At 37.6% G+C, this 13791-nt stretch overlaps 1 protein-coding gene across 1 annotated transcript; it reads left to right on the forward strand.

The window, feature by feature from the left end:
- Window positions 1-570: 570 nt before the first annotated feature.
- On the forward strand, window positions 571-2731 carry LOC127747604 (protein NUCLEAR FUSION DEFECTIVE 4-like). Its single transcript, XM_052261670.1, has 2 exons — window positions 571-950; window positions 1460-2731. The coding sequence occupies exons 1-2, from the start codon at window positions 621-623 to the stop codon at window positions 2660-2662; spliced, it is 1533 nt and encodes a 510-aa protein (XP_052117630.1). The 5' UTR covers window positions 571-620; the 3' UTR covers window positions 2663-2731.
- The last annotated feature ends 11060 nt before the right edge of the window (window positions 2732-13791 follow it).

Raw genomic sequence — 13791 nt, forward strand, 5'->3', positions numbered from 1 at the left:
ACCGCGCAGCCTTATCACAAACTCAAATCTAGCGTGCAATATAATCAGGGGTATATATATATGCCAGCATGGTAACATACATGAATATAATAGTGAGGTTCCTCAGCTTTAAATAAATATATATTTGCATATTTGCATTATTTACTTGAACTTAGAATTAAAGAAAGAAGATAAGAAATTTTCATGTTTTATACTTGTATATGTGTGTAGTGGCAGAAACAATAAAATCCCCCAACCTTCAAAGTAGCATTTGATCAATAATGAATTCTTACTTTCTTAGTCCTGTAGTCATCAGCATTTATTTAAAACTAATCCGGGAATGCAAAATCCAACAGAGATATACAAGACAATATTGAATAAAAAAGTACAAATGTATATATAATATTAAGAGAAAGGAGAAATTAATTGTTGTGAATAATGAAAGGAAAAAAAAGAGAAAGAAAGAGGACACATGCACGAAGGTGGGGGCGCAGATGTAATACAAAAAGAAGAAAAGAACAGCTATATATATATAACATATTGATTTCTCTGTATCACAAATTAAAGCAAACAATAACATAACGTAAAATACAATTAACCATATTCTATCTGTTAGTTTCTTCTGAGAACAAGTTTCAAGAATGAAAGGAGGCAGTGAGATTATGTTGGGAAATTCTCGCAAGTGGATAATTGTGGTGGTCACCATATGGCTGCAGGCCTTCACCGGCACCAACTTCGATTTCTCGCAGTACTCCTCCGCCATGAAATCCGCCCTCAACATATCGCAGATGCAGCTCAACTACCTAGCCACCGCCAACGACATGGGCAAGCTCTTTGGCTGGTCCTCCGGCTTCGCCCTCATGTACTTCCCTCTTCCTGCCGTCATGTTCATCGCCGCCGCCATGGGCTTTGTCAGCTACGGCCTCCAGTGGCTCCTTCTCCAAGGCTTCATCCACCTCCCTTATTTTCTGGTAAACCCTATCTCCAAAATCAAAACACATGACTTATGCTAGCTTATTAGTCGTAAAGATATTGTTTAGTTTATAAGCTAATTTAATTTGTTACCGCAAGCATCTTTAGACGATTGCTAAATGCACTATTATCATATCGAATCAGAATGGTATGCATATATAGAGGCCAGTTCTTCTTCCTCTCCCTGGCCGCTTAAAATTGATCGCACATTAAATTTACGTTGATACATACATTACACTTGTTTTCTGGTTAAATGGTTGCTTGTTGATCAATCATATGGATAATAATATTATTTAAATTAAAATGCAAAATTTAAAGGATTAGTAGTGTTGATTAATATCATATATGAAACATAGCTTAATAATAGAAAGAGGAGGCCACTAGCTAGTTCATAAATTAATATATAAAGAAATTGCATGTTAGCTTTTTGTCCGTACTGGAAAATGGGTGTATGTTGCACGTGTCCAGCTCATACGTAGCTCTGATATGCCTTTAATAATGATTTCAGGTGTTCGTTGTGAGTGTGTTAGGAGGGGTGAGCATATGTTGGTTCAACACAGTGTGCTTTGTTCTGTGCATAAGGAGCTTCCCGGTGAAGAGAGCACTGGCACTGTCCCTCACTGTAAGCTTCAATGGTGTGAGCGGGGCACTCTACACGCTGGCCGCCAATTCAATAGACCCTTCATCTCCTACTCTCTATCTGCTTCTCAATGCCCTTCTTCCCCTTCTCGTCTCCTTCGCCGCCGCCTTCTTCGCCCCAATTATGCCCCACTCTCCTGCTCATCATGATCACTCTAACAGTAACAGTCGCGACTCCATCATGTTCCTGGTACTCAACTTGCTGGCCACTCTCACTGGCCTCTACCTCCTCCTATTTGCCTCCCATGCATCCGCGGGGGATGTGGCATCCAACAGGCTCTTCTTGGGGGGCGCCATTTTCCTTCTTCTCTTGCCCTTATTCGTTGCTTATGCCAGCTCGTGGTCTCGTCCAGCAGTTCATGATGACGACCTCGAGCTGCATAAGGAACTCATCATTAGCTGCAAGAGGATGCTGGAAGAAGAGCAGTGTGGCAGCGCCGTTCTTGGAAGGCTGGATTTCTGGCTCTACTACGTTACCTACATTTGCGGAGGAACTATTGGGCTTGTGTATAGCAATAACCTGGGACAGATTGCGGAGTCAGTGGGCACGAGTTGTGAGATTTCTACACTTGTGATGGTGTATGCCTCCTTTTCCTTCTTCGGTCGCTTGCTTTCGGCTCTACCCGACTATATTGGTAGCAAATTGTACTTTGCAAGGACTGGTTGGCTATGCATTGCACTAATACCCACCCCGGTTGCATTCACATTCATGGCGCTATCACAAACTCCCCTCGCACTCCCCATAGGCACGGCGTTGATAGGCTTCAGTTCCGGATTCATATTCGCTGCTGCCGTCTCTGTCACGTCGGAACTCTTTGGTCCCAACAGTGTTGCCGTCAATCACAACCTTCTCATAACAAACATCCCAATTGGATCCCTGGTCTACGGCTTCCTGTCCGCCTTACTCTACGACGCCAACACAAATTCCGGCGTGTGCATTGGCAGGCAGTGCTACTTCTGGACTTTTGTGTGCTGGGCTTGCACGGCTGTCCTCGGACTGCTTTCTAGTCTCCTCCTGTTCTTCAGAACCAAACATGCATACCAATTACATGATGGTTTTTTAAGAGGATGAACCAATAAGGGGAGGGTTTAGTTGTAGCAATGTGTGCATGGCTACAAGAATCACTGCAATTTCAAATGAAATCATACTCTTTAATGAGAACAACACAACCGTCTCACCACTCGCTAGATATCATCATTTTAGTTCAATATATAATGCTCAAGCTATTATTGCATTTTCTTATTATGCCTAATCATAATATACATTTCATTCTATTATTATATAGTTATATCTATAATCATAATATACATTACATTCTATTATATTATATAGTTATAACTACTTGTTGATCGAAAAAATATTTTTGATGAAGGTGAATGGTTCGAAGTGGTAAGGCAGCGGAAAATACAAATAGTTTTTAGAAAGTCACACGCGCAAGCCTTAGGCGAGGTTCTCAAGGCGGGTTCGATTTCGAAGTCCTTTAAATAAATTGAGTAAGTTTAATCGAACAGGGTACTCGAGTCAAATAATCGAATAAGTTATTCGAATAAGTGATTCGAATAATTATGGTAATGGAGAAGTTAAAAGCTCTCATTACACGAGGAAATTATGAAAAACGTTCATAATCAAATGGTGGGAACGGTTACTTAGAAAAATGTATTCAAGACTGTGATATTGTAATTTATTGTAATTAATTGTCAGTTATTTAAAATAGATTATAAATACTAGGAAGTCTTAGAGAATAAGGGTTAGAATTTTGTACTCAGAAAAACACTCAAGCACACTTACATCCCAGGAAATTTCTGAGTCTGCAAACAAATAAACTTTCCTGTAGGGTTCCTTCCATATTTTCTTCTATTCTTTCAATTTACTTATTTGTAAACTTTATTCTTTCAAGTATCCTTTATCTTCTTTGTCCGATTTACTAATTTCTGCATTTTAAATTTTCATGTCAAAGTTCTTTGACCCAGTCGAAGGCATTCTACTGTTTTCCTTTAATTTTAACACAAGTATTTCCTATTTTAAGTACGTTTTCTCTTTGAAAATTTTATCTTTTAATTTCTTTCTTTAAGTTATCAATTTTAATTTATTTTCATTCTCAATTTTCGGCAAATCGAGCACGTTTTGATGCACTTTTAGAAACTGGTACCTACAAAAAAGAGTAGATTTCGCTCCCAGATCACTAGATATCGAACTGATGAGAGAATTTCATGATGGTCTAGAATTTATCAATTAAGTTCGTCGTGAGTAACAAGCAATTCCACATCAAACTTAGAAAATGTGTCACCACAATTCAAAATTAATAACCAGGAGTAGAATCCCGAGTCGTTCTCCCTAGGAATTGCCCTAAGATGCACATCATTGAATATGAGTTCTCTTGGTGTTTTGGTAAGGATTTAAGAAACTAAGCCAATAAAGGTGAATGACAATCAATCAATGTAAAAGCATTGGCTAGGGGTAAGAATTGAAAGTTCTATCATCATAATCTCCATCAATTGTGACAAGAATTGGTTATTGTTCTACTTAGTCAACCTCTAACTAGGAAGGAAAGTCAAGTGGAGATAATCAATTTGAGTCTACAAGTTCTAGTCAAACCCTAAGGAAAGACTAGCTTTAGTGGCATTCAAGTCAATTAGCAATTTCTAATTGGTAATCAACAAAGGACGACATTGACAATTCAAGTATCTCCAATAACTCAACCCCCAAGCCAAGAATGAGAAATCTACTCCATAGCTATAATGAACATTTCTTCAAACACTTGGTGAGAAAGAATGAAAGACATTATGAAATTAAGAAAAAAATTCAAATCAAAGTTATCTACTACAAGCAATTAACAACAATCAAACAATTAACAATAATGAACATGAAATACATCAATGCATTAATAGAAATCAAAGTAACAAGATCCAAATCTAATTAAGATCCAAAGTAACTTGAGCAACAAAAACACTAAATTGAGAGTAGAAGAATTAGATCCACAAATTGAAGCAATGTAGAATTGAATTGACAATAGATCTCACCAATGGATCCAAGAGAAATTGAAATTGAGAAAGCAAAAATCTAGAGAGAAGTGAGAGTTTTTCTCTCTAGAACCTAACTTCCAAAACTAACTAAAAGTGTATCTAATGCGTGAATCATGACAATCCCCTTCATCCCTTGCTCCTTTTAGATATTTTTCCTTTAGAATTAGTTCAAATTGGGCCCCACAGCTCTTGTGAAGTTGCCAGCCACAATTTCACTTAAAAATCACGTGCGAGCACTAACGCGTACGCGTGGGTCACGCGTGCGCGTCCTTGGAGTTTTTGCGATTGATGCGTACGCACAAGGCACGCGTACGCGTCCACGGAGTTTTTGCCCAGACACGCGAATGCGCCAACTTTGCGCGCTGATTCCCAGCAGCATGCATCCACGCGTACGCGTTGCTACTTAAGCTCCAAAGCCCCATTTTTCCATGCTCCTTCCATTTATGCATGCTTCCTTCCTCTCTTTTAGGCCATTCTTGCCCTATAAACTCTGAAATCACTTAACAAACATATCATGACATCGAATGGCAATAGAAGAGGATTAAAATGTAGCATAATTATGGCCAAAGAAGCATGTTCTCAACCATGAAGTAAAATTCGGAAAGAAACATAAAACCATGCATTTTATATGGATAAGTGTGAAAGAATATTGATAAAACCCCCAAATTCCATACAAGATAAACCTTAAAAATGGGGTTTATCACGAACTACCATTGATTTGCTAAAAATTGACAAAACAAGTTGGCACGTCTGGTGGGACAATTTTGAAATCGAAGTGTGTCAAACAAATTTTTCCAGTGTTACTTAGTGTATGCGATTACGAAGTGGAAAGATCATTCACATGGCTGATGAGTTATCGAATGTGAATGGTGGTTCATCCATCAATGATAGCATACCAATGTCCATGCAATAGGCTGACATATCTTCACGTTTGAAAGGTGCAATTGGAATTGAAAGTATAGCAGTTACAACTGTTCAAATTAGAAATGTGGGATGCAATATTCGTCCACGTGGTCCCTTGCCACCATTTCAACCTCCACTAACCATTGGTTGGCCTCTTTATGGTCTTCCTCTTGGTTATACCCCACCGGTGGGTGGTTTCGTTCCGCCTATTCGCTTTGGGAATGCAAGTGGAGTGAATAGCACTCAAAACCCACAACAACATTTTGAGTACTCTCATGATTATAATGTGGGCTCTACTTCGAATCCTACTAATTCGATGGCAGTATATCGACACCAAGTAGAGGAAAGTCATCATGACTTAGTCAATTTATTGACCCAACAAATGACTACAATTCCAAATCCCATGATGGCTGATCATGAATCAAAATTCGAGCGTCTTGCTAGAAAAGTCGAATGGACTGCTCAAATTGTTGATTATGATGAAGGTGAAGGGCATAATGCCAGGGGAAACAACGAAGGGATAGAAAATGTAGCTCCCCGAGGTCAAAATGCCGATGACGTTTTAGTCAGATTACGTGCTAATCATGGCAGTGAACGTTATCAAATCACTAGAATTGTGGAAGAAGTACTCAATAGAGTGGGTTTGAATATTGGTTTTATGAATCAACCACACTTTGTATCTACTTTTTCCCAAGTAGTTCAAATGGCCGAAGTGCCAAAAGGGGTAAAAATTCCAAAGATAGTCACAAAATTTGCTGGAGAGGTTAGAGAATCAACCACTGAACATGTTGCTCGCTATTTCATCGAGATTGGGAACTTAGCTAAGGATGAAAATTTGAAAATGAAGTTTTTTCCTTCTTCTTTGACGAAAAATGCATTCACTTGGTTTTCGAATCTTAGACCAAATTCGATCACAACATGGAATCAGTTAGAAACTGCTTTTCACGCTCAGTTTTATCGAGAGAAAATGAATGTAGCAGTTACAGATCCAGTGGCCTTAAAACGTGAAGATGGTGAAACCATTGATGATTATCTAATACGTTTTAAGAACGCTAGAAGTAGATGTTACATGTCATTTCTTGAGAGTGAGATAGTGAAAATAGCAACTGTGGAGTTAGGATTTTATATGCGCAGAAAGCTGCTTAATGTGTATATTCCTGATTTAGCCCATTTGGATGAAAAAGTTCGTTAGACCGAACTCATGAAAAAGAGAAAGAGAAGTATAGGAGTGAGCAAAGATCAAAGAGTAAACCTTTTACTCGAAAAGAAAAAGTTGCTTATGTAACTATGGAGTCTTCAGAAGAGGAGCTTGATTTCGAAACAAAAGTTGATTTGGCTGAACTTAAGAAAGGCCCTCCATATGTTTGTTCCTTACTTAAAAAGCTTCCTAGTAGTGAAAACTTGGATGATTCAAAAATAAAAAGTGGAAAGAAATATAGTTTTGATATTTCAAAATCTGATCAGATTTTTGATGTGTTGCTTAAAGATAAACAATTAATTATGCCTAAGGGTTTAAAAGGGAAACCTTATTGCAAGTTTCACTAAGCAACAAGTTATTTGACTAATAGTTGTGTTCATTTCAGGGACTTAATTCAGGAGGCAATAATGGAAGGATGGTTGAAATTCGATGATGGCAAGAAAGAAATGAAGGTTGATGTTGACCCCTTCGATATCGATGCCAGCTTTGTCGAGCCATGTTTTGGAGTGAACATGGTTGGCATGTCATATGATTTTGATGTGACTCTGGATGACTTTGAGTTACAAGTGAGATCTGTATACCCCAGAGCAGGGAATGGTTTATTGGACTTTCTGGTTCAGCAAAAGATCAAAGACCGAGATGTATCTCTGTGTCCTCAGTGCAATGCTATTTTTGATGCTGAAGCAGCGGCAATGTTTGAAAAAGAAAGGATGAAGAAAGAATTGGATCATAGAGAAGAGCAGGCGCGCTAGAGACAGTCGATTCGGTGCATAGAAGGTTCTGGCTCAAAGACCCCTCAACAAAATGTGGCTACACCTGATAAACCCTATTTTTGGGCTTATTTATCTTGTATTGATTTTAAGGGATTTTATCACCTTTCTGCCACATTTATTCCATGAAATAGCATGGTTTTGTAGATTCTCTTTTATTTGTGCTTAAGTGTGAAAATATGCTTTTTAGGCTTTTAATGTGTTAATTTTAATTCACCTTTGATTCCACTAGATGCCTTGATATGTTTGTTAGTGAATTCAGATTGGAAAGGCTAAGAATGGTTCAAAGGGATGAAGAGAAAAGGAATGCAAGTGGAGAGCTCATGGAAAAACAAGGATTTGGGATGCTGAGATCGACGCGCACGCGTAGTAGATGCGCACGCGTGGAAAGCGACGTCACAAGGCGACGCGTACACGTGAACTATGCGTACGCGTGGATGGAAAAATGTAAAGCGACGCGTACGTGTGACCCATGCGTACGCGTCGGTGCTCGCACATGACCCACTTAAAGTGAATATGTTGGGGGCGATTTTTGGGCTTCCCAAGCCCAAATCCAATTCACTTATGATGTTATTAAACCCAAGGATTGAAAGGGGATCAACAACTTTTAGCATATAGTTTAGTTTTAGAAGTAGTTTAGTTAGTTTTCTAGAGAGAGAAGCTCTCTCTTCTCTCTAGAATTAGGATTAGGTTTAGGTTAATTTCCTCTTAGATCTAGGCTTTAATTGTTGCTTTCATCAACTTTTACCTTTCAATTTCTTGTTGCTATATCTTGTTCTTCTATTCTCTTGTTGTAATTTTCTCTATTTTGTTTCTATACTTTGTTGTGGATACATTCTTGTTCCTTCTATTTTCTTTTAATGCAATTTGAGGTAATTCATGTTAATTGTGCTTTCTTTGATTGTTGTTGTTAACTCTTTGCAATTAGTAGTTGTTAGATTCATTCTTGTTGTCAATTTACTATGCTTTCCTTTTATGCCTTTCAAGTGTTTGATAAAAAGCTTGGAAGGATGTTAGAGTATATTTTTGTGTTCTTAGCTTGGGATGGTAACTTAGGAATTCTTGAGTTACTAATGTCCAAGTGGTTGATAATTGATAGCCATTGACTCTAGCTCTCATTAATTCAATTAGTGAATAGGTAGGACTTATGGACTTGGATTGATATAGCTCATTTGACTTTCCTTCACTTGTTAAAGGATGACTTAATGAGATTAATCCTTACAATTATCATATTGTGGTTAGTGATAAGGATAGAGATCCTTGACCACCAAACCTTGCCAAGACCTTTTTATCCTTTGAATTTTATTTACTTTCTCGCAATTTACTTTCCTTGTTTCTTATTCAAAAACCCAAAATATACATGTCCATAACCAATAATAAGAACACTACCCTGCAATTCCTTTGAGAGACGACCCGAGGTTTAAATACTTCGGTTATTAGTTTTATTAGGGGTTTGTACTTGTGACAAACAAATTTTTGTATGAAAGGATTATTTTTGGTTTAGAAACTATACTTGCAACAAGATTTCATTTGTGAAATTCTATACCATCAATTTTCCGTTCATCAAAATGGCACCGTTGCCGGGGAGTTGCAATGGTGTTATGTTATTAGTTATTGTATATATGTGAGTATTATGAATAGCTTGATTTTTGGATTGCCTGTTAGTTTTTGCTAGTTTTAGGACTTTGTTTCATTATTCCTTATTAGCTTTTGTTTCTTATTTTCTCTTTTCACTATGAATTCTCACTTTGGCTATGAGTTTGGTTCTCATTATGTTATAGGAGATGTAAATTTCAATGACAACATGCATCAAGGATGGGACAATCAAAGGTGGGAGGAGCCATATGCATGTGATCAATCCTCTTGGCAACAACCTCCACCAATGCACTATGAACAAGAGCCATTCTATGATGCATACCAAGACAATGGTTATGGTGACTCTTATTGTGACTATCAAGAACCACCACCATATACCTATGAACCCCTCCTCAACATAGTTTTGAACCACCACACTCACAAGCCCCCTACCACCAAACACCTCCATATGACCCTAATCCTTATCCACCATACCAACCATCTTTTGAGCCATATGAGCCACACATAGAACCACCACCATTCCAATATCAATACTTCTGAGAACCATCTCAATATACACCACCTCCATATCCTTACCAAGAAAAACCACCTTCCTATTATACACCCTTTTTTCCAAAATAATGAACCCTCCTATCCACCCCAAGCCCCAATAGATGATTCTCTCACTATGTTACCTCAAGGACAAAGAGAAATACAAAGGGAGACACTAGAATTTATGGCTACCTTGACTGAGGTAGTAAGCCGATTAGCCTCCCAATGCTTGAACACTCAAAGAACTCCTATGGCCACATGTGGAGAATCACTTGAAGAGCATAGCATGAAGGAGAGATTGGAAACTCTGGTGGAGAAGGAGGAATATTACTTTGTGTTAGAACAATTGGAGAAACCTATGATCATTGAAGAAAAGGAAGAAGTGGTTGAAGACTTAGAAGATGCGAAACCTCCATGGGAAGCTAAAATCATAGAGAATTCCTCCAAAAAGATTGAATTGGATGTCGAGGAGGAGAGTGCACAACCTCCAAAACAAATTTTGAATGAAGACTTGGAGGGGGATGAAGCAAGAATCGAGTTCCCTTGGAGATGAAGATCAAGCATCAAAGATTCTTGGTGGTGAATCCTTTGAGCTTGAAGAACTTTCTCCCGATGAGATAGAAAGCAATATGGAGGTAGATCTCTCTCAACCTCCCATTTATGATTTGAGTGATGGAAAAGAATTAGATGAAATTGATGAGCAAAGGATTGAAATTGAAAAAGTTTGTGAAGAGGTGGAAGTTGTCAAGGAAGAACACAAGGGAGTAAAGCTTGCTAGCACATTGGAGATATCTCTCCCCAAGCCATCACCATCAATTCCTTCATTCAAGTGGGTAAATCTCTCATCCATAAGCTTTTTGATTCCATTTGAATATAGTTTGCTTGAGACGGATGGTCAACTTAGACATCTTTGTGGCTTTAAGAGCAAAAGGGAGACGGTTAGTGGTTGGCATTGTAAATCAAAGTTCATTATAGTTGACGCATCAAAGATGAGATGCAAAGGTTGGACTAGTGCTCATTTAGATGGGTCTTTGAGGATTGTTGGGCACTTCATTGAGAATTCATCTTGCTTTCTACCCGGATGAATTAATAATGATCAACTTCAAGACGGGTGTGAAAATAAAGTGTGGGATCCCGGATTACAAGAAGAGGATCAACTTTGGAATCCCCAAGCTTGTGAAGGACTCCATCAAGACTTGGTGCAACTCGTTAGAAATCTTGGAGCACAACAGAGAACCAAGCATTAGTGGGAGTTTCGAGAAGAATTCAAGCACAAGCCACCTTGAGAGGAGCTCTCCATAAGTCCAACTTAAGGACGATAAATAAAGTGTTAGGCGGGAGACACCCCACCATGGTAAACTCCTTTCATTTTTCTCTTTTGTACATATTGGTAAATTTAGTTTAATCTCATGTTTTGATTGATTTGTTGAGTTTATTTGGTAGTTTAGTGTGTTGAATAAGGTTTTATGGTGTTTTGGTAGCTGTTTGGAGGTTTGGAATGCTTAGTTTGGTGCAAAAACTTAGAAAAATTTTGAAAAATAGAGCACAAACCAACGCGCACGCGTCACCTACGCGTACGCGTGCACCAAGCATTTTCGAGCATCCACGCACACGCGTGACCCACGCGTACGGGTGGATTAAGAAGTTTCACCATTCCATACGTAAACCCAAGAGTTGTGCCTACTTCATGCCAACTTTATGCCCGTGGCACAAATCTACCCATGCGTATGCGTCACTCATGCGTATGCGTCGCTTCTCTCTGATACCACCCGCGTGTACGCATGCTCCACGCGTTCGCATCGATCCCATTTCACCTCACCACACGCACGCGTGCACTACGCATACGCGTGGATCACCCTGGTGTATACACCTTCTTCTCCTCTCCTCTTCCCATTTCTTTCCTTCTTATCTCTTCTTCTCTTCTTTCTCCCCCCTTTAACCATCAGCCAATACTACCAAACATCATCTATAACCATTTCTTTTAGTTATTAGTTAATTAGTTGTTTCGTTACTTAGATTTTCATTTTATTTTCTATTTTTCATCATGAGTGTTGGATTATTAATATTGTTTGCCGTCTATTGCTGCTAACTGATGATAAGATGTTAGTTTAACATCATTGTTAATTTTTGTTGTTGGAATCCTTTATTGAGGATTATAATTTGTCATTTGGTTTTGAATTCTTCATGCTTCATTTTGTGAATACCAAGTGAATGAAAATTTCCTTCAAGCATTCTAAATCTTTTTGAATTGCATGTTGTAGCTAGCCACCATGTGATTTGAATCCTTTTCTTTGATTAGGCGATTTCTTGATATTGAATGTTGTGCATTTATCTTAATGCGTTGTGTTACTTGATCATACGCATCCATATGTTGTATATTTGCTTGAATGCTTTCATGCTTCTTTATCGCTTGTTCGGTTGTTATAACCTACAAGTTTAGAGTATTTCAAGCACACTAAAGTGAGTGAAGTGCATGCTTCTTTTGTATAACTTGTGACAAAGCTTTTTATGTTAGTGTGCATGTGTTCTAAACCGCGCGCAATTTAGGACCCATACACCTATATTTCATTAATGTCACACTAATTCACTCACTCCATTCTAATGATTATTACCTCATTCCAACAACAAATGCTTCCTTGCTTTTGCAATTACTTGTCTTCTTATCCTGTTTTCTATTTTCAGGATGATTTTTCATAAGCAAAAAACGGAAGCGGGAGAAAGAACACGCAGCAACCGGTTGATCTACCGGCTGAAGGTAGCAACTCGGGAAGTTGCCGTAACCCCTTACTCATCTTTGAGTGCACCAATGACGGTGCAAACTTTTAAGTGTGGAGAGGTCGTCCGACCAGTCGGCGTTTTTGGGTATATATAAAATAATAATAATAATAAGCTTAGTTAAAATAATGAAATTCTCTAAGGAAACATTTTTATTAGGGCATTGACATCCCAATTAATTTGAGTGAAAAATTTTTATTGAACTTGCTTGAATTATATATATTATGGAACATGATTTTTGAGCTAAGAACACACAACCTTGTGAGATTTGAGCCTAATTGCGTGGTTACATCTTATAACCACTTATTTTCCTTCTTGTGTGCATTATTCTCTTTCTATGATTGTAATCTTTGATTTGTTTGATTCTATATGTCCATTATTTCGTGTATTCATGCATTTATATGATTGAGACCATCATTTCATTTAGCTCATTTACCCAAATATCCTTACCTTTTATCAACCTTTGTTAGCTAACTTTGAGCCTACGATTAACCCACTGTATTCTTTAATTTAGCACATTACAAGCCTTAAAGCGAAAAATAATAAATGTCCTTAATTTGGATCTTTGATTAGCTTAGGCTAGTGAGTGTTTATCATTCAAGTGTGGAAAAACTTGGAACCTTGGTTGAGGTAAAAGTGTGTTTTTGTATTTTGTTGAAAATATTGGGAATTGGGTACATGCTCATGTATTAATTAAATGTAAAACTATATGCATTGATATATTTGTATATAAGCACATCAAAAAGAAAAAAAAAGTATGTAAAAGAAAAGAAAAAAATATAAAAAGAAAAGAAAAAGAAAAAGAAAGAATAAAAAGGGAACAAAAATGTCCCAAAGTGAAGTTCAATAAAAATCAATGCATATGTGTTGTAAAGTGAAAAGAAAATGCATGAGTATGTGTAAAAGTGAAGAATGGGTAGTTAGGTTAGTACTTAAATTGTATAGGTTATCATAGGCTAGGTGGGAAGCTTAAGTTAATCAAAGATTCAAATTTCAAGCTCACTTGACCATATACAATCCTACCTTGACCCTAGCCCCATTACAACCTATGAATAATACCTCGTGATATTTGTATGCATGCATGAAATAATTATTGTTAGATGAAAAATAAATCTTGGAAAGCATGATTAGGGAGGAATTGAGTGAATCATAGTTGTCAGAACCGAACCGGTGATCGAACCGGTCATGTTACTGGGTCACTGGGTTACTGATTCAACCGGTGAGTCACTGGTTTAATCCGGTCCTATATAAATAAAAAATAACTAAAAATTTAAAATACATATTTTCACTAACATTTTAAGAATATGAAACTATTTTAAAATAATATGGAACAAGAATAATAAGTATTAATATATATTATATAATTATGAAAAGAAAGAATAAGTGAATTTATAATTATTGTTA

Source organism: Arachis duranensis, chromosome 1, assembly GCF_000817695.3.
Source record: "Arachis duranensis cultivar V14167 chromosome 1, aradu.V14167.gnm2.J7QH, whole genome shotgun sequence".
NCBI lineage: Eukaryota > Viridiplantae > Streptophyta > Magnoliopsida > Fabales > Fabaceae > Arachis > Arachis duranensis.

Coding starts and splice junctions, on each gene's coding strand:
- LOC127747604 (XM_052261670.1), top strand. CDS start 621: ATGAAAGGAGGCAGTGAGATTATGTTGGGAAATTCTCGCAAGTGGATA. Junction 951..1,459: donor TCCACCTCCCTTATTTTCTG/GTAAACCCTATC, acceptor TAATGATTTCAG/GTGTTCGTTGTGAGTGTGTT.